Source organism: Rhea pennata, chromosome 4 (genome assembly GCF_028389875.1).
Source record: "Rhea pennata isolate bPtePen1 chromosome 4, bPtePen1.pri, whole genome shotgun sequence".
NCBI classification, from domain to species: domain Eukaryota; kingdom Metazoa; phylum Chordata; class Aves; order Rheiformes; family Rheidae; genus Rhea; species Rhea pennata.
The window spans coordinates 57,221,559-57,249,067 of record NC_084666.1 but is presented as its reverse complement, the minus strand read 5'-3'; the positions used below and the strand labels follow the sequence as shown (position 1 = coordinate 57,249,067).

Sequence of the window (27,509 nt, the reverse complement as noted above, 5' to 3'; positions counted from 1 at the left end):
AAGTTCTGTCAGCTGAAATCCTGTTTCTCCCACGGTGCTGTTTAGTTGCCTTTCTTCTAATTGCACTGGTGCGAGTGGTCAACAGTCATTCGCCCTCCTGCTGGAGGGGGGAAATCAGAGAGGCTGGTAGGACTAGCTCTGACTTCTCAGCTGACAAATTCCCAATGTTGTGTTTCACGGAAATCGGACATAAATCAGCAATGGTGAAAGGGGCAGAAAACCAGGTTGTAGATCTCTGCCAGTCGTGCCTTGCCGAAAGAGGCAGAAACAAACGGGTAAAAGAGAGGGAAGGCTTCCTCTCCTGGCCAGATTCCTTAACGCCGTTTCTTCATGACAGCTCCTCAGACTTCCCATGCGGAGAGGACAGTCGCAGCACGACGCCAGACAAAACCCCCGCGAGACGCTGTAACCTTGTCTTGTAGCTTGTTCTCCTGAGCAGACCCCGAAGGTCTGCTAGTTCTCTTCATCCCCAGACACATGTTTACTTGCACATGTAAGCAAAAAGCTTAAATTTTTGGAGGCACATCCGTGGGAAGCAATTTTCTTCCTGAACTCAGCATTGCTATTTTGACACTCTCCCAGGTTAATCTCTATTTCAGCAATGACGTGTGGACGTTTGCGAGGCTCTCTGCTTAATGTATATGTACAGCTGCCACCTAGAAAATAAACTGTTCAGTTCACAAAAGCAGACCACAGCAGACTGATATCAACGGTTCAGAATAATAGTAAATAATATGTTAATGTGATCTTTTAAGTTTAAAGATTGTTCCCTGAACAATCAGTCTGATCTTTTCCTTTTATTTAACTGAGTTAACTTCATTTTTTTCAGGTTATTAATCATTTGGTGATAGTTTCATTCCTCCTGCTTTCTAGAATACAGTTTTTCAACCTGGATATTCCCAGGCTCTGTGAGATGTGTTATTTTGGGGTTTGAAAACACTAGTAATACAGCACTAAAGAAATGCTGCAGGTAAGAGGTATCTGATATAAAAATAGTCATTATGCGGAAAGGTAATTCAGAATATTTTTTAAAAATTGCTTGCCATTTTTCTGCAAGTTTCACTACAGGAAAAATGTGTGTTTCTTTGTGGCAGCAGCCCTCAGTGCTGTTTGTAGGCGTGTGCAGATTCTGGTGCGGCTGTGTGCAGCAGTTTTCTGTAGATTCTGCACATACCTGGTTTACTGAAAACAGGCAGGCGACGTCTCGAGTATTTGGTTATTATGGCAGAATTTACAGAAAATTTGCTAATCTTATTTATGTGAAATATTAACCGCAGTTTGGAAAAAAAGGGACTGATGCACTTGTATAAGAAGAAAACTGACTTGAGGAAGATTTGCTATCGAAGCAGAACTGAGAAATCTGGGAACACAGCCTGACCATGGAAAGTACTTTTCTTACCACAAATATGACATCTACATTTTATGAAACCTACTTATTACCAGGGGCCAAATTCTGCGGTCCTTACGCAAGCAGAACTTTCACTGAAAGTTCACTGAGGACGATAGAATTTGGCCCCAAGCTATTTCTTTTCCATAGAAAATTACTTCATTTGTAACTTCCTCTTCTTATATTTCTTAGTAATGGCAGAAATGTGAGCTAGCTGTTTGATTTCAAGCGAACAAAAGCTTTGAGGGCTCACTGCGAAATTGCAACTTTATCTTTCAGTGTAATAGATTAAAGGAGTAAATTTGTAGACGTGATGGTTTACTTAGAGGAAAAAAATATGTATTTGGATAGCTATGTAGAAAGGAAACTGATGTAGATGCGTGAGTTTTTCCATCTAAGTAAAATGAGAATGATTTGGTTTTGAACGGAAGAACAGTGACTTAGGATGTTACAAACACCTGAATTAATATTGGAGTTTGGGGGTATTTCTGAAAGGACCAAGCAGCCACAAGCTAGCACTGAATGAGATATAAGCTACTTGCATTACCCTAGCTGGTTTTAGAAGTATAGCTTTCAACCTTGGCTAGTGTATGCAGTCCTCTAAAGCTAATATAAACGTGCCCATACTGCTCTGTAGCATGTCCTGTAGACATGCCCAGTGGGGCAGTAAAATCGGAAAATAATGGCAAAGAATATGTAGGGAGCTACTGTACCCTATATCACTTGCGCGGGTGACAGCTTTCATCTTGCAAGCTCTGATAAGGAAACAAGCTACCACAGTTATACATGGGACCAGTTTCTGGTTCGTGCAAGTACTCTTATTTTAGCAAGTGTGTTGTATGTTGTCAGGAACGTGTGCACAGGTAACATATGCAGAGTCAAGCCATAAATGAACAAAAGGAATATGGGGCTGAAAGAAAATCTACCCTTAGCCTTCCTCTGCATTGCACTGCTGGCATGTATTAAAGGTTTGTGTAAAATGAGAGAGCAACGATCAGTCACTTGGCTGTATCGGAAACGTTAAAGATGATTGGATGCATCTGGACTTAAACTAGAACAAAGCGTGAAATGCTGGTCGCGACTGTTGTCGCTAGCTCGATGTCCTTTGCTCTTGGCAGGATCGATATTTGACCCTCGGTGCATTTGTCCAGTACTGCACAAATTCGGATTCCGCACGCACAGAAGGGGCTCGGGGCTGCTCTGAGTCAAACAGCCGAATCAAAAGCTGGTGATATCAGTGTGGTCCTGAGTGGGAAAATAGCTGTTGCCTATAAGCAGCTATTGTTCGGTATCCGTTTTGACCATTTCTGTTACGGGACCGAAGACTGAATTGCCATGCAGGAGGGACAAAAATAAATAAATAAATAAAAAGAAATGCATTAGAGCATTTTGCTGTCAGCGTGTGTCCGTGTGGTGTTTTGCCAGCAGACATGAGGGAACTCTTCCCATTCTCCTCGCTGATCGGAAGTCTTGTGAATGTAGTTAGCGTGGCACAGAGCCCAAACTAATATACCCTGCGTCTCGTGGCTTCCCGTGGCTTAGGGCTTGGACAAAGCGAGCTTGCAGAGTACCGCATAGACGCTCGCTTGGGTTAGTCCCATCAGGTCAGTGTTGAGTTACATCTGAAGGAGCGTTTTGGAGAAGCTGCCACAGCGGTTCATTTTGTGAATAAACTGACAGCGCAAATTTTCCAGCGTTGGCTCTTTGTTTTAGCAAATGCATTTAAAACAATGAATTTCAAATTTTGACTGGTAGTTAAACTTTCTCTTCCAGGCTGAATCGCATTACTGATCTCCTTTGAAAATGACTTATCCTAGATTAATTTTTGAATTATGTATAAATTGTTTAATCACCTGTGAAATTTAACAACTTTCAGCTTTTCATTTCATTAGCTGTGAGATGAATGTCGATTAAATGTGTTTGGAAGGCCAGAGCTTGATGACACATGCAGTGAATACCGCTGAGGACTCTGTTTCATTTAATGCAGTAATAATAAACACTCCATGGGCAATATTTCAGCAATCAAGAACACTTTTGCAGGCTTTTCTATCTATAAGTGTTTGGCTAAATGACAAAATTGAGAAAAAGGGCTTAAAAGAAAAAATAAAAGTCAGGCTTGCTGCCTTAATGTAACCTTCCTGGCTGAAAGTATATTAATTGGCAGAAATAATTACGTCAGAATAGAGCAAAGAAAGAGCTTCATTGTGCACAGCAGTGGCGCAAAATGCACGCTCCTTGGCTTGCAACTTCTTTCCTTAGCGTTGCGATCTGGACTGTCTGATTAGCAGACTTCAAAGTGAACCTCGCAAAATTTATAGCACATTTCCACTCTTTTCATTCCATCCATTTGTGCGTTATGCCAAGTTCCTCTGAAGTGTTTTACAGTAGGAAACGTTCTTCCCACGCAGAAGCTGCTCCCAGATTCTTCATGTGATACTTCTTCAGCATTCAAGGGTTAAAATTTGGAAAGATGTGTCTTTAGTTTCTCTTACATACAATAGCTCAGTGCCTGGTGCTCTCACCAGGACCTTGCGAGAGTTCAGAGCCTGCCATGTCCTCAACCTCAGAGGGGTCAGGCCCAGGAATAACCTCGCATAGCAGCAACCCGATCTGCTGCTCGGTGGAAGGATTAGTGCATTTGCATGGGGCTGCCTGTGTTTTATCAAATGGCACCTTGCTGGAATATACGTGCCTTTTTCATAAGGACTCATACCAGTGTCCCAGGTGCTGGCCCAAAGCTTTTCAATAGAGTCCTTATTTCCCTGGTCCAGTGGTTGATGAATTATTGTATCCCTTCAAGACAGAAGGGGAAAGGGATTCAGCCTTGGGTACACGAGGCATGGTCATCATCTTATCTTTTAAGTAAAAGGACCATAACTGCTGTATTTCATGCCTACTACCATTCTCTATACTTTTGGCTATATATTCAAAGAAACCAGTGATCCCATTTTTTCAGGTACCTTCAGCTGAACAATTTGGTTTTGCAGGTGTCTGACTGGTTCTTGGCTTAAAATAAGTGCAAGAAACTGGGAAAACCAGCATGAATTTGTAAAAATTTCCTCTGTTTTTTTCAGGGGGGGGCAGAGGGAGAGGAAGTCTAAGAGAGTAAATACTGAAAGATTGCATGTGAATACCCATACTATTTCTCACTTGTTCATACTCATCAAAGTTAAGTATTAATTAGAATAACAAGAAAAATGAAAGCCATAGGTTAAATTAGTTCAGTCCAGTTTCCTGTAAGCTGATTCCCCACTAGAGTGAGCAGACTGCTTCAGCATAAGTTGCTGATACAGGTGGTTTCTCCTGCAAAGAAATAAAGTTTGAATGATTCTGAAGATTGCACAACCATCTTGCCCTGTCAGAGAAGGTCTCCCTTGGTCAGGGGTGTGACAGGCAGAGAAAATGCAGTGCAGGAAGCTGGGCTTTGCTACTCTTTCCAGTTTATTTGTTCTGTGGATAAATAAATTGAGGGCTTGAGTCTTCAAGGCTGTCAGTGGGCCACCTTTGGAAGACCTTCCCTTAGAGAAATGGGAAAATCAACCACGCGTTCAAATTGGTCCTAATTGTTACGGGAAGGCTTCTGTGTGATTTCATGACCATCTTTTTCCGCTGAGCTTGTGTTACTAAGTATTTCTGGAATTAGATTAAAGAAAAAACAATTTTTTTCTTTTTTTGCACAACTTTGGTAGTTTATGTCAAGATGCCCTACTTTGAAACAAATCTGACCCTGTCTTATGCGTTGAGTTGGCTTTCATGCTCTGTGAACTGTGACATGTTCAGACATTAGGCTTTAAATTGGGACTGGCAGACCTTGGATCAGTATTGTGGTATTTGTAACCTCTAGCATTTTATATCCCATTCTCCCACTCTCCCCCAGGATCTCCTGCCCTCACTGGCACTGGAACGATTGCTGTCACAGTGGATGATGTCAACGACAATGTCCCCACGTTTGCCTTTAATGTGTATTCTTCCACTGTTCCGGAGGATGCCCCTACAGGGACAGATATTTTGCTAGTAAACTCCTCAGATGCTGATGCTTCTACAAATGCTGTTATTAGGTAGGTCATTTACTGTTACTGTATGTAGTACTGCCTCATATCTTGCCTGCAGATTTTGTTTCCTGATGTCACTCACAAATATGACATGAGCCCTAAGACAGGAAAGGACAGTTGTATATTTGCAGCTAAATTAAGTAAGCAAACGTAGCTTTTTTGATAAGCTTATAGAATTGTATTGAAGGCAAATAGAATTGCAGTATTGTTCTTAATTTTTTACCAAGTTAAAAGCAAAGCAAATGAGATTTTAACTCACATCTGAGTTTGATCGTTGGTGGGTTAAATGTAATTGTTTTATTCCTATTTCTCTAAGTTTAGAGACAAGCAGAAATTAAAAAAGAAAAGAAATCTAAACCCCTTAAACTCTAGAGTATGTCATAAATGGATTAAGTGCCTTAACTGGCAGTTTTTATATGTATGTTCCCTGCATAATGAAATATGATATCAGCTGTGAATACTGTGCATTACTGCCTCTCATTAGCTAGTACAGACTTTGAAAAGGCTTAAGCCTTATATTTAGTATACCTTTTAGAACTGAAGCCTTGTAATTAATAGTTAATAGGTATACTACTACTTTTTTTAATGTATTCCTGAAGGAGCTAGAAACCCTTGTTCTTGGCAGCTGACAAACTTCTTAAGAATCAAGTCAAAAGAGGTTTGGGAAAGGGTTTGGCGGGGAAGAGGATGACATGTAGTTAGGTTTCAGACTTCATTAACAAACCTGATACAAAAGCCACCTTTGGGGCAAGGCTCAATCTATCTAACTTGTGACCAGCAAACCTAAAAACATGTACAGAATGTATTTTGGAAATCTCATCATCTTTGAATTTTAGCTGTTATGCCAGTTAAATCTAGAAACCAATATCACTTTGTGAGCCAACTCTGATTTTTGCATAAAAATTTTCAAACTCTAGTGGCTAAATTTTTTCTTGTGATAGCATACATATATTTGGGGAAGGCTACAGTATCTTATTTTGATCCTAAAACAGTATTTCGTATCTAGTGTAGTTTAGATGACTGCTTATGCAGACTTAGATGTATTTATAATAAACAAGATGAGTAGCTAGAATATCTCCCAGCATGGAATGCATAGTACTTCTCTGTAGTGTGGGAGACACTACAGGCCATTGAATGTTGAACAGCCCGTAGATTAATAAATTCTGTTACTTGCCTTGGAGTTGCATTTGCATGTTTTCATATAGTTTGAAGTTACTGTGTTCATTGGGTAAATTTACAATCAATTAATGCCTGCAGTTTAGAGCACAATTTACAGAATGAAAATTGCATAAGACAAAAAGATTTATCCCATTCAGAAAACCAATAAAAAGTTAGAATTTGGCATTTCTGCTTCATATGCCAAATGATTTGCACTACTCAACTGATGCAACAGTGCTTCTTAAGTAGGCACTGTGCTGAGCACTCTGCAGAGACGAGAGTGATGACAACGCTAAGTGGCAACGACAAGCCCTTTCCCACTGAGGACTGGTGTATTCCTAAGGGAATACAAAGCAGGCTAGTATTAGTTATTAATCCTGCCTTGGTATTCCCAAGGACCAGTAGGTAATCCCTTTGCATTTAACTTTTGTGTATGCAAACACTTGTATCTCTGTTCCCAAACATGCACAAGAGTACAAAAGTAGCTTAACTTCATCTACTTTTATCATTTCATCTCAGTTTGTTCTGCAAAGTACAGGAGAATGTCGTTATGGTCGTAATTAAAAAAATAATAAGTAAAATAAAAGAAAACAGAACTACATTATAGCTAAATGAGTGTGTATGAAATACTGTAATATATTCTTTCTGACTAGCTGGAAGGCTAGAATAGGAACTTTATGTTTTGATATCTTTAAAGACTTGAAAAGTGCTCAAACTTAGCATTTATTGAATTGTGAAACAATGGAACTTTTAATTCTATTCACTCTCACTCTACAAACCATTTCTGGAAAGCTTCTTTGGTAAAAAGAATTTCACACAAAGCACGACTGATTGCAATGATTGCATCTCAGGATTAGAAATTATCCGAGTGCTCTTGGATTTCTTTAACGTAGTTGAATTGCATGGGTGTTTCTGCTGTTAGTCTGTATCATTTACTCACTACATCATAGTAGAATATGGCTCTTCTATAAGTAGCTGTTTAAGAAAAACTGTTCTGAGGCTTTGTTTGGCACTTTTTAGACTGGGGAACACACTTTATTTTTCTTGGACATAATTTGTTCAGATTCAGCGTTTAGAGTAATGTAAATGTTAAAATATGACTGGTATTACAAAGCTGGCAAAAGCTAGATGGGCCAGAATGCATGGAGTCTGCTTTTCAGAGGTGTTGAGCACTCAAAACTCCCTTTCAGTTTTGTCAGACCCCTTTCAAAATCAGATTTTTGGTTTTCAAAGATGATGTGTAAAATCCCACAAAAAGATTTTCATGTTCAGTTAAACATGGACTAAATTATGCAAAAAGTAGTTAATCTTCTGTAAAACTGTTACATATCCATATCTGCCAACTCTTTTTCTCCTAGTTCTGGTGCTAACCTGTAACAGTCATGAAAAGGGACTGCTGAGCTTGTTTTTGGAAACGCACGCTTGAGTAATATTGTTAAAGGTAGTACGGATAATACAGGTCAGCACAGATTGGTAGAAATGGCCTGATTTTAAGTGGTTCCATCATGAAGCAGTTCCTTTTATGCTAGCTATCTTTACAAATTTTGTTATTTTATTTATTTATTTATTTTTGGTAAATATGCTGGGAATCTGTCTGGAAACATACTTCCGTTGTCTGGTTGGTTTACATGAAACTGTACTCAGATATAACTCAAATACCTGTGGCTAATTGTGATTTCAAATGTAATTTGTTACTATTTCCTTTAAAAAATGTTTTCATAGCATCTTTTCAGTGCTAAAGCTTGAGCTGCTCTTTGTATGTGGAAGTACACAAGAGACGTGCTAGCTCCAATGTGACATCTCATGCAGTTTTAAAATGTTGTAGATCACAGATGAAATCTGTGCTACTGATATTTAGGGAGATTTAAGTGGTGCTTTAGGCTTTGTGCATGTTCTTTCAACCCTAGATGCACATTTCTTTAGCTGGAGAATAATTACATATGGCCATCACATTAAATCATAATTAAGCAATTAAAGGATGCTTATGGCATTCTGCAGAGGTTAATGACTGAACATGAGAAGCTGCCACAGCTGATTACGCAGGCTGGCTTCGGTCCTCGAGGTAAAGCTTCTGGCCTGCGTTAGCGTTTCTGTCAGAACCTCTTTTGATTTTAAAAAGGTGAAGATATTAATATAACTATACATCTTTTGTAACAGTTTTCTTCTGAGTCATTTATAGAATCGTATACTTCAGAAAAGCTGCCTACGGTCTATCGGGCTTTTCTGAAGAAGCAATGAGAACCACAATCATGGGCTGGTCTTTGGCAGGGCTATAATACTCAGCACGAGAATTCTTCATTTTAGCCCATTTTTGTTTCCTTCGTTTTGTAAAATGGCCATTATCTGTGTTAACAGAAATTCAGTGTTAACTGAGTTCCCCCAAAATACCACACACTACTCAAAATACCTTTGGGATTCATTCTGTACTAGCATAAGCTGAGTGGTTTCAAAGAGAAAAGACAAATACACTGTGCTGATAAGCCACAGGTAGCCTGTACACAGAGCTATAGCGAGCAGACAGTCAGTTCTTACCAAATCAAAGTTTCAGACGTACACACACACATGCACACACACACACACACGTGTGCTCATGCGTACACAGCAGCCAAAGGTCAAATTCTGCTCCTAATTAGTCCCTGTTAGTATAGCTCTGTGGTTACCAATTCCATCTGAATTGTTACAAATTAAAATTGACATCATCAATTAAAATTGACACAGCAAAACCGGGCTCAGTATCAGGAAATAATGTGAATTATAAATCTCCATGTTATTCTATAAAACAATCCTCCTTTTATTTCAGAAAGTATTATTTTTTTCTGGGTATAGTCTGCAGATTCATTTAGGAGTATGTCAGCTTTCTGGAGAAATACCAAAGCATTATCCCAGTTAAATCAGTATTAGAGACTTTCTCTAGCAGGCCACTTGCAGTTTTGAGAGAATGTCCAATTGTATTTCTAAATGTACTAAGGCTCAGTCTGCTCCTCATTTGCTAGAAGTCTGTCTGTGTTAAGCAGCTACATTTGGAAATCCCCAGAAACGTCACTTAAGACAGGCTTCAAACTGGAAATATGGAAGAGGGTCAAGTGAAGACAGATAAACAGGCAAAACAAAATCCATGTGTTGATAATGGTGGTTTAAACGATCTAAAAAATTGTTACTGACTTTACAGGCTGCCTTTTTGAAATACTAATTGTTTTTTCTTCTCTCCTTCTTTTTTCTTTCAAACAGCTATAGACTTATTGGTGGCAACTCGCAATTCACAATCAACCCATCCACAGGCCAGATCATCACCAGCGCTTTACTAGACAGAGAGACCAAGGAGAACTACACTTTGGTGGTTGTGGCGAGCGACGGTGGCTTTCCCAGGGCGCTCTCCAGTTCCACCAGCGTGCTCGTCACTGTCACTGATGTAAATGACAACCCACCCAAATTTCAGCATCATCCCTATGTCACCCACATTCCGTCACCTACCGCTTCAGGTAACCTGGGCAGTGGCAGTGCTTGGGATATTTCAGGTTGCACGAACATCTTGTGAAATGCTGCGCTGTTCTGTAGGGAGAGGTTCCCATATGTTCCTCTGCAGCTACTTGCAGGCTTCGATATCCCCGTGTTGAATGGGAGTGAGTAATGGCAAGGCTCAGTAAGTGACCTACAGGTCCCCAGTTTTTTAGTTTTTTTTGTTGTTGTTGTTTGTTTTTTTTTGTTTATTCCTTTCGTCCAATCCGGTTATAGTGCTGTGGTTATGTAAAAAAGCCTTAGGATAAATGACCATCAGACTTTCAGTCTGAAAGAGAAACAAGTGATCAAATTAAATTATTTTGTCAGAGTTAGGAAGGCAACTGCCTCTTTTCCCCTTCTATGTCTTTTCTGGTTTGTAAATGTCCTTTTGTCACTCCAAGCAATTCTTAAAGAGAATTTTGTCACCATCTTTGCAAAAAGCTGTATCTGTATTAGATGTTAGGTTGTCTTTGAGCTGAAGTAAAGGCAAGCAGCAATGCTGCATTTGTGGAACCTGCACCCAAAGTACAACAACTTCACTCAGTGCAGGAATCAACTTCTAATTCCATTTATGTTTAAATAATCATGATAAATGCAGAAATTAGAAATGGAAAAGTCCAAAATAACAATGTTTTCTATTTACAGAACTGGCACTGCAAGGAGGGGAAAGATGTATTTGTATGGGTGGGGGAGAATATATTGAATATACTGAAAGAGTCTACCATTCTGGGATCTTTTCAGGATTTAAAATGGACTAATACTGGGACCTTTGTTATCTCAAAACAGTAACAACTTTTTATAATATGATCACTGTATTACCAGTTTCACAAAATTGCAATCATTGGCTAGCTGTGGAAGTCAGCCATACTGTGCACATGTACATGTATACACATACATTGGTACACGATGCCTGCAAGAAAAATGCACTACAAAACAGCTTTTCCTTAAAACAAACAAACAAAAAAAAACTTATTTCTGTTAATTGAGGTTTGCCTTCTAAATTTTAAACAATTGCTATGACTTGGGAGGGTTTAATATAAGAATGAGTTTGTTTACATTTCTTCTGTGTCTCTAAAACAACTTTATCTAAGCATGTTATTATTGCACAACTGAATCTTTGCCTATTTTGAGTAGCACACAGTGCCTTTGTTCACATGGGGTTTTTGGAGTACTTTTTTTAATGTGCATATGAGAAGCATGCATAGAGTTTACCGACATATTCTAACAATATCTTTTCAAGCACTTTCTGTATGATACCCTTTACAATTAGAAATATATAAAGAAGCCTAAGCTGTATTTGGTCTGGTCTTAACTAAGTGAAAATCTAGAGATATATGAACTTCTTTATTTGCAACTTCCAAAACTGATAATCCATGTGCCTACTTTCATTTAAAGAAAATGTTAATATCTTTTCAAACTAACTCAAAGGGCTGTTGATAATTATATGCCTAGCAGGCACGGAATCAATTTGAAAAAAGTTGCTTTCCAATACAAGATCTGAAATAGCTTTTCCAAAAAAGAAAGAAAAAAATCAAAACTTTTTCAAAACTTTTCATTTAATTCCAGTTACAGAATATCTAGTCTGTAGTTTGAAAGAAAAACAAAGCCTAATTGCTTTGTTTTTTTTTTAATTAAGAATAAAAAGAGGGACTGTTAATAATGATTAATAATCTAATATGCTTAACCAAAGCAAAACTCTAATTTTGCCCTGTCCCATTTCTCTCAAGGTTTTGAATACTGTCATTTTTAGATATTCCTCCCCTGGAGCACAAATCAGTGCACATGACAAATAGTGACAAGAAATATAGTTTTAAGGAGACACTGTCAAAGTCATTCCTGCTTATAACTGATTTTGCCGTAAGAGGTTGAAAAAAACATGGTATATATACAGAAGTGGTGTTTTCTAAGTTTCAGTACCAGTAAAACAGTCAGCAGAACATTCTGCAAATTGGTTGGACAGTGTCAAATTTGAAAGATGTGCCATGTTTAAGATCTACCAACTCCAATGCAAATGAACATCCTATTTGCCTCCTTACAAATAGGCAAATACAGTTGCTAACACATTTGTGCCCATAGGGTGGAGCTCAATGTGGAACATGCGTGTGAAAAATCTGGGACACAATATATACATGTTACTGCACTAATGTGCAGTAGTTTTGTATTTCTGTATGTTCTTAGCTCCATTTCAGATGACTAGCGTGCTTTTGAAAGTGTGATCCCATTAGTTATCATCTTCAGAATACTCTATTAAGATTAGAAGCAGAGGGTTATTGGGGAAAAGAAGTAGCACCTGAGGGATAGGAGGAAAAAGGGCTGCAAGGCCAGATTGGGTCTATAGGAGTACTGTCTGTTCCCTTATATAACCTTAACAGTTGTTAAATTCTGGGCAAATAAACTATGAGTAATTAAAAGAAATAAAAGAATATTTAATCTCATTTGATTTATCGTTTTCATAATGGGAATGGTCTAGAAATGGGATACTAGACATTCAAAAAATTCAGGGTCCATTTTCTAGTGCAAATGTGTACGCAGCCACTGACATCTGTACGTGCATTTCTCTGAATGCAGTGACCTGTCTTTCAGACTTACATTTTTTGGCTGCTTGCGTGTTTTATGGATATGCAAACTCACCTACACATTGTTGACGTTTTCGTCTTACAGAAAAAGAGTTGATTTTCAGAACAGTAGAAGATAACAGCACTATCCTTCAGGGAAAATATCAGGAGGGGCACCTACACTTCGAAGTGTTTTAGAGTAAAAATTTGGCATTAGGTTTCCCATGATCTGTATATTCATTAATGAGCCGCCCTATCTGCGTTCTCCATTTCAGGTTCGTTTGTGTTTGCAGTGACTGTCACTGATGCGGATTCTGGCTCCAATGCTGAGCTCCATTATTCTCTCGTGGGAAAAAATTCTGAAAAATTCCACATTGATCCAGTGAGGGGAGCGATTATGGCTTCTAATTCCCTGACGGAAGAATCTGAAGTTACATTTTCTGTTCATGTAAAAGACGGGGGCCTGTACCCCAAGACAGATTCCACGACTGTAACTGTGAGATTTGTAAACAAAGCAGAATTTCCTCGAGTTCGAGCTGAACAGGAGACTTTCACATTTCCTGAAAACCAAGCAGTCGGTACACTTGTCACCACCGTTTCTGGATCTTCAGCCAGAGGAGGTTCCTTATCTTACTACATAGCAAGTGGTAACCTGGACAGCACGTTCCAAGTCGATCAAGTAACAGGACAGCTTTCCATCAGTCAGTCTTTGGATTTTGAAGCAATACAGAAATACGTGGTATGGATTGAGGCCAGAGATATGGGCTTTCCTCCCTTTTCCTCGTATAAAAAATTGGAAATAACAGTGATAGATGTCAATGATAATGCACCAGAGTTTGAGCAAGATCCCTTCATTGCTGAAATAATGGAGAACCTGTCACCACGGAAGATACTGACGGTTGCTGCTGTGGACAGGGACAGTGGTCTAAATGGACAGTTAAATTATGAAATAGTTGATGGCAATACAGAAAATAGTTTCAGTATCAGTCAAGCCACTGGTGAAATCAGAAGCGTCAGACCATTGGATAGGGAGAAATTGTCTCAGTATACACTAACTATAAAAGCTTCAGATAAAGGCACCCCACTCCAGAGCACTACCGTCAAAGTTATCATTAATATTTTAGATGAAAATGACAATGCTCCTAGGTTTTCCCAGATATTCAGTGCTTCTGTGCCCGAAAATGCACCTCTGGGTTTTACAGTAACACGAGTCACAACTTCAGATGAAGACATTGGTGTGAATGCTGTCAGCAGGTACTCCATAAGGGATACAAGTCTCCCCTTTACCATAAATCCAAATACCGGGGATATTACAATCAGCAGACCACTAAACAGGGAAGATACAGACCGCTACAGGATCAGAGTGTCTGCACATGACTCTGGATGGACAGTAAGCACAGATGTGACCATATTCGTCACGGACATCAATGACAATGCCCCGCGATTTACAAAGCCGTCCTATTACTTGGAGTGTCCTGAGCTTCCTGGGACTGGATTGAAGGTCACGCAGGTTTCAGCCACTGATCCTGATGAGGGGTCTAATGGTCAAGTCTTCTACTTCATAAAATCCCAGTCTGAGTTCTTCCGAATTAATGCAACCACAGGGGAAATTTTCAACAAGCAGTTTTTAAGGTATCAAAACTCCAGTGGTTCAAGCAATGTCAACATTAATAGGCACAGCTTCATAGTCACTTCTTCTGACCGAGGCAGCCCTCCTTTGCTAAGTGAGACAACCGTCACAATTAACATAGTAGACAGCAATGACAATGCACCACTCTTCCTTGCTAGGAAATATTTTACTCCTGTTACTAAGAATGTGAGAGTTGGTACGAACTTAATTAAAGTTACAGCAGTTGATGACAAAGACTTTGGCTTGAATTCTGAAGTGGAATATTTTATTTCTAATGAAAGCAATACTAATAAATTCAGACTAGACAGGAGTACAGGCTGGATTTCTGTGTCATCCTCACTAATGGCCGATTTGAACAAAAATTTTCTGTTTAAGGTAAAAGCAAAGGATAAAGGTAATCCTCCACTCTCATCTGAGGCAACTGTTGAAATAGTCGTAACAGAGGAAAATTACCATACACCTGAGTTCTCTCAAAGCCGTATGAGTGTTACTATCCCGGAGAGTCATTCTGTTGGAACAGTGGTCAGGACAGTTTCAGCCCGAGACAGAGATGCTGCTATGAATGGATTAATCAGATATAACATTTCCTCTGGAAATGAGGCTGGCATCTTTGCTATTAATACATCTACTGGTGCACTGACCCTAGCAAAACCCCTTGATTTTGAGTTATGCCGAAAGCATGAGCTAACTCTTACTGCCACAGATGGAGGATGGGTGTCCAGAACAGGTTCCTGCAGTGTCACTGTTAATGTCATCGACGTGAATGATAATTCTCCAGTATTCAGCCCTGAAGACTACTTTCCTAATGTATTGGAAAATGCACCGAGTGGGACAACTGTTATTCGTTTAAATGCCACTGACGCTGATTCCGGACCTAATGCTGTGATTGCGTATGCTATTCAGTCCTCAGATAGCGACCTCTTTGTCATTGATCCCAATACGGGAACTATCACCACCCAGGGCTTCTTAGATTATGAAACAAAGCAAAGTTACCATTTAACAGTTAAGGCTTTTAATGTTCCAGATGAAGAGAGGTGCAGCTTTGCTAGCGTCAACATCCAGTTAGAAGGAACAAATGAATATGTGCCTCGTTTTGTGTCCAAGCTTTATTATTTTGAGGTTTCTGAGGCAGCCTCTAGAGGTACCATTGTTGGTGAAGTCTTTGCAAGTGATCGTGATATGGGGACTGATGGAGAAGTCCACTACCTTATCTTTGGCAACAGCAGAAAAAAAGGCTTCCAGATAGAAGAGAAAAGTGGCCAGCTCTATGTTTCAGGACCCCTTGACAGAGAAAAAGAAGAACGTATCTCCTTGAAAGTTCTTGCAAAAAATTTAGGCAGCATTCGTGGTGCAGATATAGATGAAGTAATTGTGAATATCACAATACTGGATGCCAATGATCCTCCTGTTTTTACTTTAGGAACCTATAATATACAAATCAGCGAGGGTGTTCCTCCAGGCACCCATGTCACATTTGTGAGTGCCTTTGATTCAGACTCTGTCCCTAGCTGGAGCAGGTTTTCCTATTTCATTGGGTCTGGCAATGACAATGGTGCCTTTTCCATCAACCCACAGACGGGACAGGTAACTGTTACTGCAGAACTGGATCGAGAAACTTTGCCTGTGTACAATTTGTCTGTGCTAGCAATTGATTCAGGAACACCATCAGCTACAGGAAGTGCCTCTTTATTGGTAACTTTGGAAGATATTAATGATAACGGCCCTACTTTGTCCACCAGCCAAGGAGAGGTCATGGAAAATAATCGTGCAGGAACGCTGGTGATGACACTTCAATCATCAGATGCCGATCTCCCCCCAAATCAAGGTCCCTTTACCTATTATTTGCTCAGCACTGGCCCTGCAACCAGCTACTTTAGCCTTAGCACTGCTGGTGTTCTGACGACAACAAGAGAGATCGACAGGGAGCAAATCAGTGATTTCTACTTATCTGTGATTACAAGAGACTCTGGTGTTCCTCAGATGTCTTCCACAGGAACTGTGCAGATAAAGGTAATAGACCAAAACGACAACCCCTCTCAGCCCAGAACAGTAGAAATCTTTGTTCATTATTTTGGCAACCTCTTCCCAGGTGGAATTTTAGGCAATGTAAAGCCCCAGGATCCAGATGTGTTAGACAGCTTCCAGTGCTCCCTTACGTCAGGAGTTACAAGCCTATTCAACATTCCCGGGGACACCTGTGACCTGCACTCACAGGCACGGTCCACAGATGGAGCATTTGACCTGGCCGTCCTCAGCAACGATGGGTTACACAGTGCCGTCACTAGCAGCGTCCGAGTTTTCTTCGCAGGGTTCAGTAATGCCACAATTGACAACAGCATCCTTCTTCGCCTTAGTGTCCACACTGTGCGAGACTTCCTGACGAATCACTATCTTCACTTCCTGCGAATCGCCAGCTCGCAGCTGACGGGGCTGGGAACTGCCGTGCAGCTCTATGGTGTGTATGAGGAGAGCAACCAAACCTTCCTGATGGCAGCTGTCAAGCGCAACAACAACCAGTACGTGAATCCCAGTGGCGTGGCCACCTTCTTTGAGAGCATTAAGGAGATCCTTTTCCGACAGAGCGGGGTGCGGATAGAGTCTGTGGATCATGACTCATGCCTGCCAAGCCCATGTCAGAACGGAGGGAGCTGTATGAGAAGGCTTGCTGTGAGCCCGGCTCTGAAAAGCCATGAGAGCATCCCCGTCATCATCGTGGCCAACGAACCCCTCCAGTCATTTGTGTGCAGGTGCATGCCGGGATACGATGGGAATCTGTGTGAGACTGACATCGATGAATGCCTTCCCTCCCCATGCCACAACGATGGGACCTGCCACAATTTGGTGGGTGGCTTCTCATGCAGTTGCCTGGAGGGCTTCACGGGCATGGCCTGCGAGAGAGATGTCAATGAGTGCCTTTCCCACCCTTGCAAAAATGGTGCTGCCTGCCAGAACTTCCCAGGAAGCTTCAGTTGCGTTTGTAAAACTGGATATACAGGTTCGCTTTTACTTCTCTTAACCTTATAGTCGTGATGGCAGGTAGAAGTGTACCTTCTTAGCACAAGATACATTCCGGCTGTGATTATCTGAATATGAGTATTCAAAGCAAGTGAAGAGGTTGTCCAAAGTAAGATATTGGTTGTAGTGAAAACCGAGAAGACAGTGTGCCCACAGTATTACTTTCTTTCAGTTCTGTCCTCCAGCAAGTCTTGCTTGCCTGATTTGCATTAGAACAGAAGGATTTTACAAGAGCTATTTTAATTTATTAAACATGTAGAAACAATTTTCAACATTTAAATATGACTTTTTCTGTTCTTGTTATTGTTGTGCATATTGTGGTAGCATTTCAAGTCTGTTAGGAGTGTGCCAAGCAAGAAACTCAGCCACTGCCCCAAATTGTTTACAGTCATACAAGACAGAAAACAGATGAAGGATTTGGGAAAATAACAGAATTCAGGCAAAATGATCAAGCATATATGTTCCATATTTTGTCCTTTTGTCAATTATTTTTTTTCATTAACAACAGAAATGGTGCTGCGTTCTTAACTCTTTTGGGTATTTCTTCTCTAGTATTTGTCATGCATTTAGACATAGCATTTTATCCCTAGAAGAGCAGGCCAATGTTTGCTTTGGTCACTGGAAGGCTGAATTTTATACTGCCATGTGGGAAGAACATGTAGCATATTTGCAGTCATCAAAGGGCACAGTGATCTAGCAAATAAATTCCTGGCTCTCTATGAAAAGGTTCTGAGTGCTTTCAGTGAGAGAAATATCAAAAGATTTAGGTTGCAAAATTTCCTGAGCCACTTCTGCCATGGTAGCAGATCGTGTTAGGAATATAATACAAAGTTGTCCTCTAAAGGAAAAGACTACTTGGTCATCCCATTTACTTCTATAATCAAAGCTTTGGCCCACTGAATTTGTCTGGCTGAAATCATTCTAGCATGTCTGTTTTCTAGCCTTAAACTTCCTTTGTTATTTGGGTTGAAATTTGTGAAAACAGTCCTATTCAAAACAGCATGCAAGTCTGAAGATCGCATACATGCTTGTTTTGTTCTGATGTGGAAAAATCTGAATTAGGAAGGTCTGGGTTTTCCTCAGTCTGTGGTTCCTGTGTGCATTAGGAAATCATAGGTTTGCTCTGCTATGATTTACAGTACAACAAGAGCAGTGATACTTTATCCATTATGATTGAACGTAAGGAACATATATGAAAACCTCATTTTTTGGAAAGTTAAAACAAAATTCAAACAAGTTTGCTGAATTATTTGTAGAACATTACACGTCCTTTAGAAAAAACATAGCCTTAAGAGTTGGAAGCTAATACTGTCTGGCATATATTTGGGTAGGATTCCCCTCACCTAACTTCAGGCTACCCGTGAGAGAGATGTCTGTGCTCCCGCTGTAGTCAGTGGAGGTCTGCTCTCAATAGAGGTTACTGAGCAATTCAGCGCACCCTAAAGATTTGATTTGGGGATGAACTCCTGATCTTTAATTACAATTTCTAAATGACAGTTTTTGGAAAACAAGAAGAGAAATATGGATTTTGCTATTGGATCATTTGGATCATGGCACAGGGTTACATCTAGCGTGTTCTACTACTGCTTTGGAGCACCACGGTTATAGGAAGTGTGTATTGCTGCAGTGACCCGGACTTTTTATGTATGACTTCTGAATAAAATGCAAGTTCTAACCTGACCTTTCTAACATCTATTCAGAGAAAGAAAAGCAAGACCCAAATAAAAAGCACAATTTGTGATTAAAGTTTATTTAGGTACAGAAATATCTCATTCAGATATTTGTATCATGCTTATGCTAAATGAACGGCAATAAAAGAAGTTAAAATAATTATTGTTTAGCTGCATAGGATTCTGACTCATTTGATGGTATGATATTTAAGGAAGGCTTGAATAATTTTAGCCATTGCTTATGGCCACTTTTTCCAGACATCATAAAGAGACTAGCTAGAGAAGTTAAGACTTATTCTGTGCTTTTATTAGCCCTTCCAAGGAGTGTTTCTGTATGTCAGGTGCTCCAGGGTAGCCCAGGCTGGCACAGCCGTGCTCATTACAGTGTGCATATTCAGGCTTCAAGAGCTGATGTGGCACGATCAGGGGGGTTGTTTGTTGTTCTTTTTTTTGTTTTGTTTTAGCTTAAACCATATTAGCACTGGAGAAATATAGTTGATAGCGAAGAAAAATGTTAATTGGTTTCAAAATGCAGGTTTAAATACTTCATTGAAAGCATAGCTAGCAGCTGATGCATGTTCAGTGTGAAAAGTCTGTTTGTGCAGAGGACACTGATGTGATCTTCTGTGTAAACCTCCTGAAGGTACTAGCAGGCTTCAGGTCAGTAGCAACTATTGTTAATGGACAAGCAGTTCTAATTAAGTTAATGACCCAGGATTATGTTTCGCATTGTATTAGTACATCAGATTATTTTGCCAGGAGCAGGATATAATAATTTTAGAGCACCTATCCTCTGTAGTTCTTGAAGTCATTAGCACCAGAGGTTAAATGGGCATATGTTTGCTGTTGCAACTAAGCAAAGCACTTCGTTAGCTCTAGCAGGATACAGTCATATATGCCTGTAGCCTATAATTAGAAACATTAAAGAAATGTCCAGGTCACTTTTTTGGTACTAAAGCTCATATCTTAATGCTCAATCGCTATGTCAGCTAAAAATAAAGTTTTACATGTGACAAACACTTGGAAGAAATAACAACATTGTAACTAAGAAAATGTGATGAGAGATTCTTACAGTTTGAAATGTTGGCTTTCTTTCATGCTGTGAATTAAATGTGGCATCTGATATGAGCTTTTTTAAACTACTTGTCAACACAAATGATTTTAAAATAGAGTACCACTGAGGCAGACATTTATATTTGGGAGTCAGCTCTTTTTAAATCAGTTGTCCATTGAGGAATCAGGGATTACTTAAGTACATGAAGATTAATAGGTCAAGACAGAAAACAAATGGCACCAAAGATTGTAGTTAAAAAACAGAATATCTTTGGAGTTAAATAGCAATAGAGCTTATAGATGAGCTCACAAACAATATTTGGTAAATTTACACATTTTATGTTGGCACAGGCTAAAAAGCATATTTGAAATTCAAATTAATATTCAGTAGGTTCTGCAAACGTGTCAGAGTACAGATTGTTTCAGAATGCTTGTCATAGAGAAGTATTATGTCATTATTATGCTACTAACAAAAAGGGAACACAGCTGTTTGGGAGTTTAATCCTGATTCACGTATGACTAAAGGTAATGATAGTGACTATAAAAATAAAAGCTTGAAATTGTTTCTTCATGAATATAATGCCCAAGTGCCTCAGCAAAAATGAGACAACTGAAACAGAAAATTTCTAATTTGGTGTATCATATACATAGCTTTTCTGCTTCTTTTGGAATGGAAATAAAGACTCATAATTGAATTTGCATGCTCTGTAAAAAAGATTAACACTGTACTGCATACAAGTGGAAATTACTATTTGCTGAGACAGACTCTCTGTTCACTGTAAATTACCTCAAAACTGAATAGTCTTACTTTTACTTGATTTATTATATTTTGTCAGCTGCATTTCACTTCATCACACTGCAAAGGTAATTTAGTTGATTTCACTGAATGGTATTATAAAGACAGATTACCTCAGAGCAACATCATTAGGGTGTAAAAAAATCTGTTATAATTACATCTGTTAATGATGATCAAGTTTTGTTTTTAAAATAATCACTTTCTGAAAGGAATATACTTTGTGATTTACAGTAGTTGTCTGCCCTTCCTATGAACCCCTCATTTCCTGTTTTCCAGGACTCATTAAGATGAAGGAATGTAGATCTGTTAAATTGCTTCAAATGCAAGATTAAAACACTGAAAGAACTACTGTAAAAGATGGACATATAAAACCACAAAAACTAAAACTGTCAAATCAGCTGAAATCTAACCCAGAGCATTCAGTTGGTATCTGCTCCTGTTATATTTTTCAATTAAAAAAAAAAATGTTCTCAGGAAATTCAATTTTTATATAAGCCACTACATCTGATAATATTAGCTTGAGATGGTGAATGATAAATGCTATCTGATATCAGTTATCCAGTGTTATCCTAGTTTCCAGGGTCTTTAGGGTATTCATCTTTGTGTCAGAAAAATCTTTTTTGAATTTTTTAAGATTTAAATTGAGAAGAGAGCTATACGCCGAACTAATTGCATCCTTCACCCAAACTGGACAATTACTGGAGACAACTCTGGTTTGGACTCTCTTTGGTTAACAAAACATTGACTGAGACATTTCCTCACCTTCATTGGAGCTGATATGCTGAAACACTAACCAAACACATATAATTAGGCTCATTGATTATTCTGTCCAAATAAATTGATTCCTCAGCTCAGAAATGCATAGTAGTCCAAAGATATGAAAACGCATCTTGAAAATTAAGTTACGTAAGCAATGAAAACATGGAAAGCTTATCATTTTTTCAAATCATATTACTCAAGTAAGATAAAGGTCTACCAGAGCGTTACTCTTAAATTTATACGTTGTAAACTTTAAATTGGCAAAATGTTTTGGAAGATGACCTGTGCAAACCAAAACTACTCTAGGTTTTTGAGTTTTGTTAAAAAACTCATTGGATTTGTGTTTTTGTAAAGCAGTACAGCTGAGCCCCTAGGCTCGGGTGAAGATTCTTGTATGCATCCTGGCAAAACAGTTTCTTATCCTGTTCAGTCCAGTATGGTTCTTTGAGTTATTTGCTTTATCTGCACGAGAGAGAATTTCAGAGTAACTAGTATTTGTGTAAATTCTCTACTCAAGGGAAACAATCCGCTTAAAAGCTCTTGAGTATATTATCTCATGCAGAACAGGAAAATAGTGGATTTGCAAGGGTGTTTTTTGTTTTTCTTCCCCAAACCTAAGTCTTCAGTAGACCTCTAACTGTGTCTGTAGTCCATGAAATAGGTAAGCCACCAGGCAGAACTTAAACAAACGCACTCTATTCTTAGCGGCTAGTCATAGCTGCAGTTGACTGAGTTGTAGCGTGTTAAAGGGTTAGGAGTATTTTCTACCATACTTTTTATTAAGATACTAGAAATCTACTATTAGCATGCTGTAAGGGAGATAACCAGAAGTAGTGGGGCAGCCTGTTAATGTCCTGGCTGACTGTAAATGCTATGAGAATAAGGTGCTAAAAGAAAAAAGTAGAAATTTAGTAGAAATTGCAGGACCAATAAAGTTTAATTGGCATCACAGCAATTTATTTAGAGGAATCCTCAGAAAGTATAAAGGAATGCAACTTTTTCAGGAAGGATGAAAAAGAGAAACACTCGGCTGGATAAAGCCCTGAGCTGTCCGAGGAGGCAAATGTGAAGGCAGAGGGAGTTTGGATGAATTGCCAACGTTCGAGACGCTGCAGAAAAGAGGGAGTGAGGCCAGCAGTGGAAGCTGTGTGAGCTTCAGAAAAAGCTGGTGTGAGCTAATTGGTAGGAAAGGTTGCCTGGAGGATTACACCTAGGGAAAGAAATTCAAGACAGCTGGAGTTTTTTAGAAGAAAAAAAAGTACAACTATCTTAAAGCATAAGAAAAGGGGGATGTCCAAAGAATTCTGAATGATCACATCAGGAATTTTTTGAATGAAAATGAGTTATATGCTAAATAGAAATAAAATTTTATGTTCTTTTGGTGCGTATTTAGAACTGTATTATACTAATTTATTATTTATTTATTGCTCCTTCTCAGTTTTTAGTCTGTAACTCTCATAATCTGTTTACTATTTTTTTCTAATGATCTAGCTTTATCAAAGTCATTTATTTTATCTTTATATAGAATAGCCATAGTGATAAACTGGAATAATATTCCTAAGTTCTACTTTTGTTTTACTGATATCTATCTTATTTTCTAGGACAAGCAGGTGTAACGTATTTGCAGAGGAAAAGTGAGCTTCAGAGACTTCTTTTGTTAGCTCATTATTCCAAATGTAAATAAATGCATTTTTCCCAGGTCTTTAGCACTTCAATGAATGGCAGGGAATAGCCTAAATTTCTTCTTTCTTTTAAGTAAATATTAGTTTTAATAGCTCTGATGAACTGTTTAATCAGAGTATTCTCCTGTGTCAAAACAGCTGGAATAAATGCAAACACACTTTTATTAGTTTCATGAATTATTCAAACAATTGTTAAATATGAAGAAGATGTTGTTATATGCTGTTTAAAATATATGCAGTTAAAATAAACATCAGTGCTTTGTTGCTGACTCAGCATATATGCCAGCTTTAATGATAGCTGAGAAAAAGATGGCTATTTAGGTGGGTTGTAGTGATATGGATTTAGTAGGCTTTATTAACTACATTTGATTTTTGTAATCTAAGAAACCTCATTGAGCCAATGTAAGCATCTCTGCCTCACCCTTGCTGCATGTCTTTTCCTCAATAAGTCAAAGAACAGCTCTATAATTTTTTTAATAAATAGAAAAATCTAAAATAAAAGCTCGTCCTTCAGTCATGTCAATTAGAAAGTAAACTATAAATAAATAAATAAGTGCCACTGAAATATAATTAGTTACAGATACTGGAAATGTTTCCCAGATTTATGGCCGATGTACAAGTTACATATTAACCACAGGAACCTTCCAGTACTCCCTTTCCACCCTCCTTGTACTCGCACATAGAGAGCTGGTGCTCACACAGGAAAACTGGCTCAGAACTTGCGTACCTTAAACAGAAAAGTAGGAGAAAAAAAAGAAGTTTTCTAATTAGGAGACTGAAGCTGTGAAAAATCTTAAAACACTAGCAAATTTAATATAGCACAATTCTGGTTTTATGCAGTTTTAAAGAAACCGACAGTCTCCTAAAGCCTGAAGATTATGCATTGTGTGTCGCTGTCGTGATACATAATTTCCTGGACGCTCACTGTGCAAGCTTATGTTTTTCTCTACCTTAAACCTATTTTGTGTTTACATGGTGCTAGCCATAAAATAGTTCATCGTCAGTGCAATAAGAAGCGTTTACAATACTCCAGCCTCATAGCCCTTGCACAAAATTCAAGGAGAGAGCTGGAAGACCATAGCTAATTTTGCCAGTTTTTGCAGAGTAATGTGAGGGAAAAACATGATGATACTCTAAAGATTTTGATGAACTGGCGGTGAAAGCTGGCACTGCTGACAGAAGGAAGGCAGGTACCAACAGTGGTGTGTGACGCAAGTGCTGCTAAACTGCTAAAGGCTAAGCAGTGAAAAACCTAAAAGTGGAGACAAAGAGTTCGTGGTTAGTGTTTCCATACAAAGAAAATTTTGGTTCTGTACTTCTACATGTATTTGCAATTCTTGTTGTGATTCTGCGTATTTGCACTTACTGAAAAAATGACAAAGAATCCCCTTGTCAGTACTTAGCATCTGTTAAAATCTTCACTTTTCCTCTCCATTCCATTCTTTGTTGAAATGAATTATGTGACTTCAATTTATTCTCTAGTGAATAATATTTACCATATGTGACAATGTCTGCTTAGAAAAGAGCTGTATCTAGGGTAACATTTTCTAGCTCCCAAGAACTGTGGTCCCTCCAAGTCAGGAAGGAGATTGTAATTGATGGGGAAAATAAGAAAAATCATATAATGTACAATAGCTGCCTGTGTTTGACCTACTGTGTTCATACAGATTCCAGCAAGGGCTGTCTGTATCCTTCAACCTCTTAATGCTAATGAATACCTTGCACTCATTTCATACTCTTTTATGGATACCAATTAATAAAAAAATCACAGCGACAGCATGAGATGCTTGAAACATAAAGCAAATTTCTCCAGGTTGTGCTTGCCCATGTCAGGGCCAGGAGCAGTATCCTCCCTCCCACCAGTGGTCCGTGGGATGACACCGCCTTTCCGATGCACAGTGAGGCAGAGCGTGCAGCATTAATTCATAAGTTAGTTATATAAATATGTCTTGCTTTGAAATTGACCTGAATACTCTGACCTAGAAATTCATTTTATTTCTTCATCGCAGGGAAAACATGTGATTCTGCAGTCAATTACTGTGAATGCAACCCATGCTTCAATGGTGGGTCCTGCCAGAGTGGAGTGGACAGCTATTATTGCCACTGCCCCTTTGGTGAGTATACTTTTACGCTTCTGTTCTTTATTTTTCTTTGCTTTTCTAAGTGAATATTTTTCAAACTCCCGTATTCACACTCACCTAAATGAAACCTGTGCCTCAGGGGTATGCATGGAGGTCCGTACCCGTGGACAAGCGTTGGTCATCTCCTGGCCCTGTGGTTCTCCTGGGCACCTGCAGAGCTGCAGCCCAACTTGTCTAGATGCGTTGGACAGTCAGGGCTGTACATTTTCCTTCAGGAAAGCCCTGAAGAATAAGCGAATATTTTTCTGCTAGTGAGAACCGTGACATTAGATATTGGCACTTACTTTTATATTATATTTAATAAATTTCATTAAAGAGCATTAGAGAGGTCTTGACCAGATCAAGACAGTTTTATTAGTCCACACAAGTACTTGCTCTTCTGATTTATTGCATCTTAATAAATTTTTATGCTCCAAAACCAGAATGCTATTCCAAGAATAAAATCTGAGAAGCATACGTGGTACTGTCAAAATAGTTTAAAATAGTTTAACAATTACTAGAACTTAATTATCACAAAATTATTTTGTGGAATAAACTCAATTAAGATATAAAACTGCACAGATATTTTAAGGTATCTTAATATAATTGCGGCAAGGTTGGTTCTGAATGCCAAAATTGTCACTGTTTGTATACAAAAACATGAACGTAAGTGCAATAGATCCAAAAACCAGATAAACCTGGGGAGTCATCTACAGTGTTTTAAATCTACTAAAAACCCTTGCACAAAAGGTTGCTTCTCAATATATATTTATAACGACCTTTGTATATGTTTTTCTACCTAATACACGGAATAATTTCTTTATTTTACTTCGTTTCCCGTGTTTTTCTTTTCTTTAGAGTTTATTCATTTCCTATATTTATAGTCATAGTCCATTGTAAATGTAGCTGATGTTCATAAATCAAGCATATTGTTTTCTCATTGTGTCTGCAGTAAAAAACATCAAAGGTAGGGAAATGGCTAGAGAGAACTGAAAAGAAATATATAAAATGAATCAAAATATTCAGATTAATAAAAATACTGAGAAAGCCTAATGGTTTTATCACATATATGCTCATAAATTATAACAAGTGATTGGGAAGCAGTCTGGAAAACCATTCCGGGGAAAATAAGCTCAACTTGCAAAATTATGTACATACCTGGATTAACAAATGCCTGATAATAATTAATAACCATGTTTGATATAGTTATAAACTTGGCTTTTTGGTTGTGTGGAGAAACCACAGAAGCTAAATGAAGTGTATCTTGTTATTTGACAACAGCACCTGTCATTTTTTTGTGTATTGTTAATCATGAAATAGAAGCTTTTTAGAGAACCTTTGTATCATAAGCCTGTCTACAGCACATCAATACTTTGCTTATTTCTGAGAGTACACCAAATGAGGCAAGAACTAACTGAGAAAGATTTTATTTTTCACTTTGCAGGTGTTTTTGGGAATCATTGTGAACTGAACAGCTATGGTTTTGAAGAGCTGTCCTATATGGAGTTTCCCAGTATGGATCCAAACAATAATTACATCTATATAAAGTTTGCCACTATAAAAAATAATGCCTTACTGTTATACAACTATGACAACCAAACTGGAGAGCGGGCAGAATTTCTGGCCCTGGAAATAACAGAAGAAAGGCTGAGATTCTCCTACAACCTTGGCAGTGGCACGTACAAGCTTACCACAGCTAAGAAGGTGTCTGATGGACAATTTCACACGGTTATTGCCCGGAGGGCTGGAATGGTAAGAAATGCTAAAATGAAGATCAAAGAAAAGTTCAGCCAAGTCGCCGTGGCTTCTGCATGAATTCAGAGGGACGTAAAATTAGTAACATTGTATTTGCTAGCTGAACCTCCAACTTTGGACAAAACCCCTCTCATTTCGGTCTTATCCCAGCTGATTTGAAGACTGATAATGGTTAGTTTAGAATAATAATTATGGTGAAAAATAATTTAAAAAACATGCAATGCCCTGCACTCTAAATGTGAAAAATGAGAACCATGAATAATTAGTGAAATAAATTGCTGCACATGCAGCTAATTAACTGATGCTGATTGCAGGGATGATTATTAGGGAAGGCTAATTAACTAAAATAACTACACAAAGACTCAAAATAAATTACCTT

The 27,509-nt window shown here is 38.6% G+C and overlaps 1 protein-coding gene across 1 annotated transcript in view; it reads left to right on the top strand.

The window, feature by feature from the left end:
* The window catches only part of FAT4 (FAT atypical cadherin 4), a 143,626-nt gene that overhangs the window by 98,510 nt on the left and 17,607 nt on the right, over positions 1-27,509 (top strand). The window contains exons 7-11 of the mRNA XM_062573988.1: positions 5,265-5,445; positions 9,826-10,076; positions 12,926-17,275; positions 25,265-25,369; positions 26,820-27,127. Of these exons, the coding sequence (XP_062429972.1) occupies positions 5,265-5,445; positions 9,826-10,076; positions 12,926-17,275; positions 25,265-25,369; positions 26,820-27,127 (5,195 nt within the window). The remainder of the gene's footprint in view (positions 1-5,264; positions 5,446-9,825; positions 10,077-12,925; positions 17,276-25,264; positions 25,370-26,819; positions 27,128-27,509) is intronic.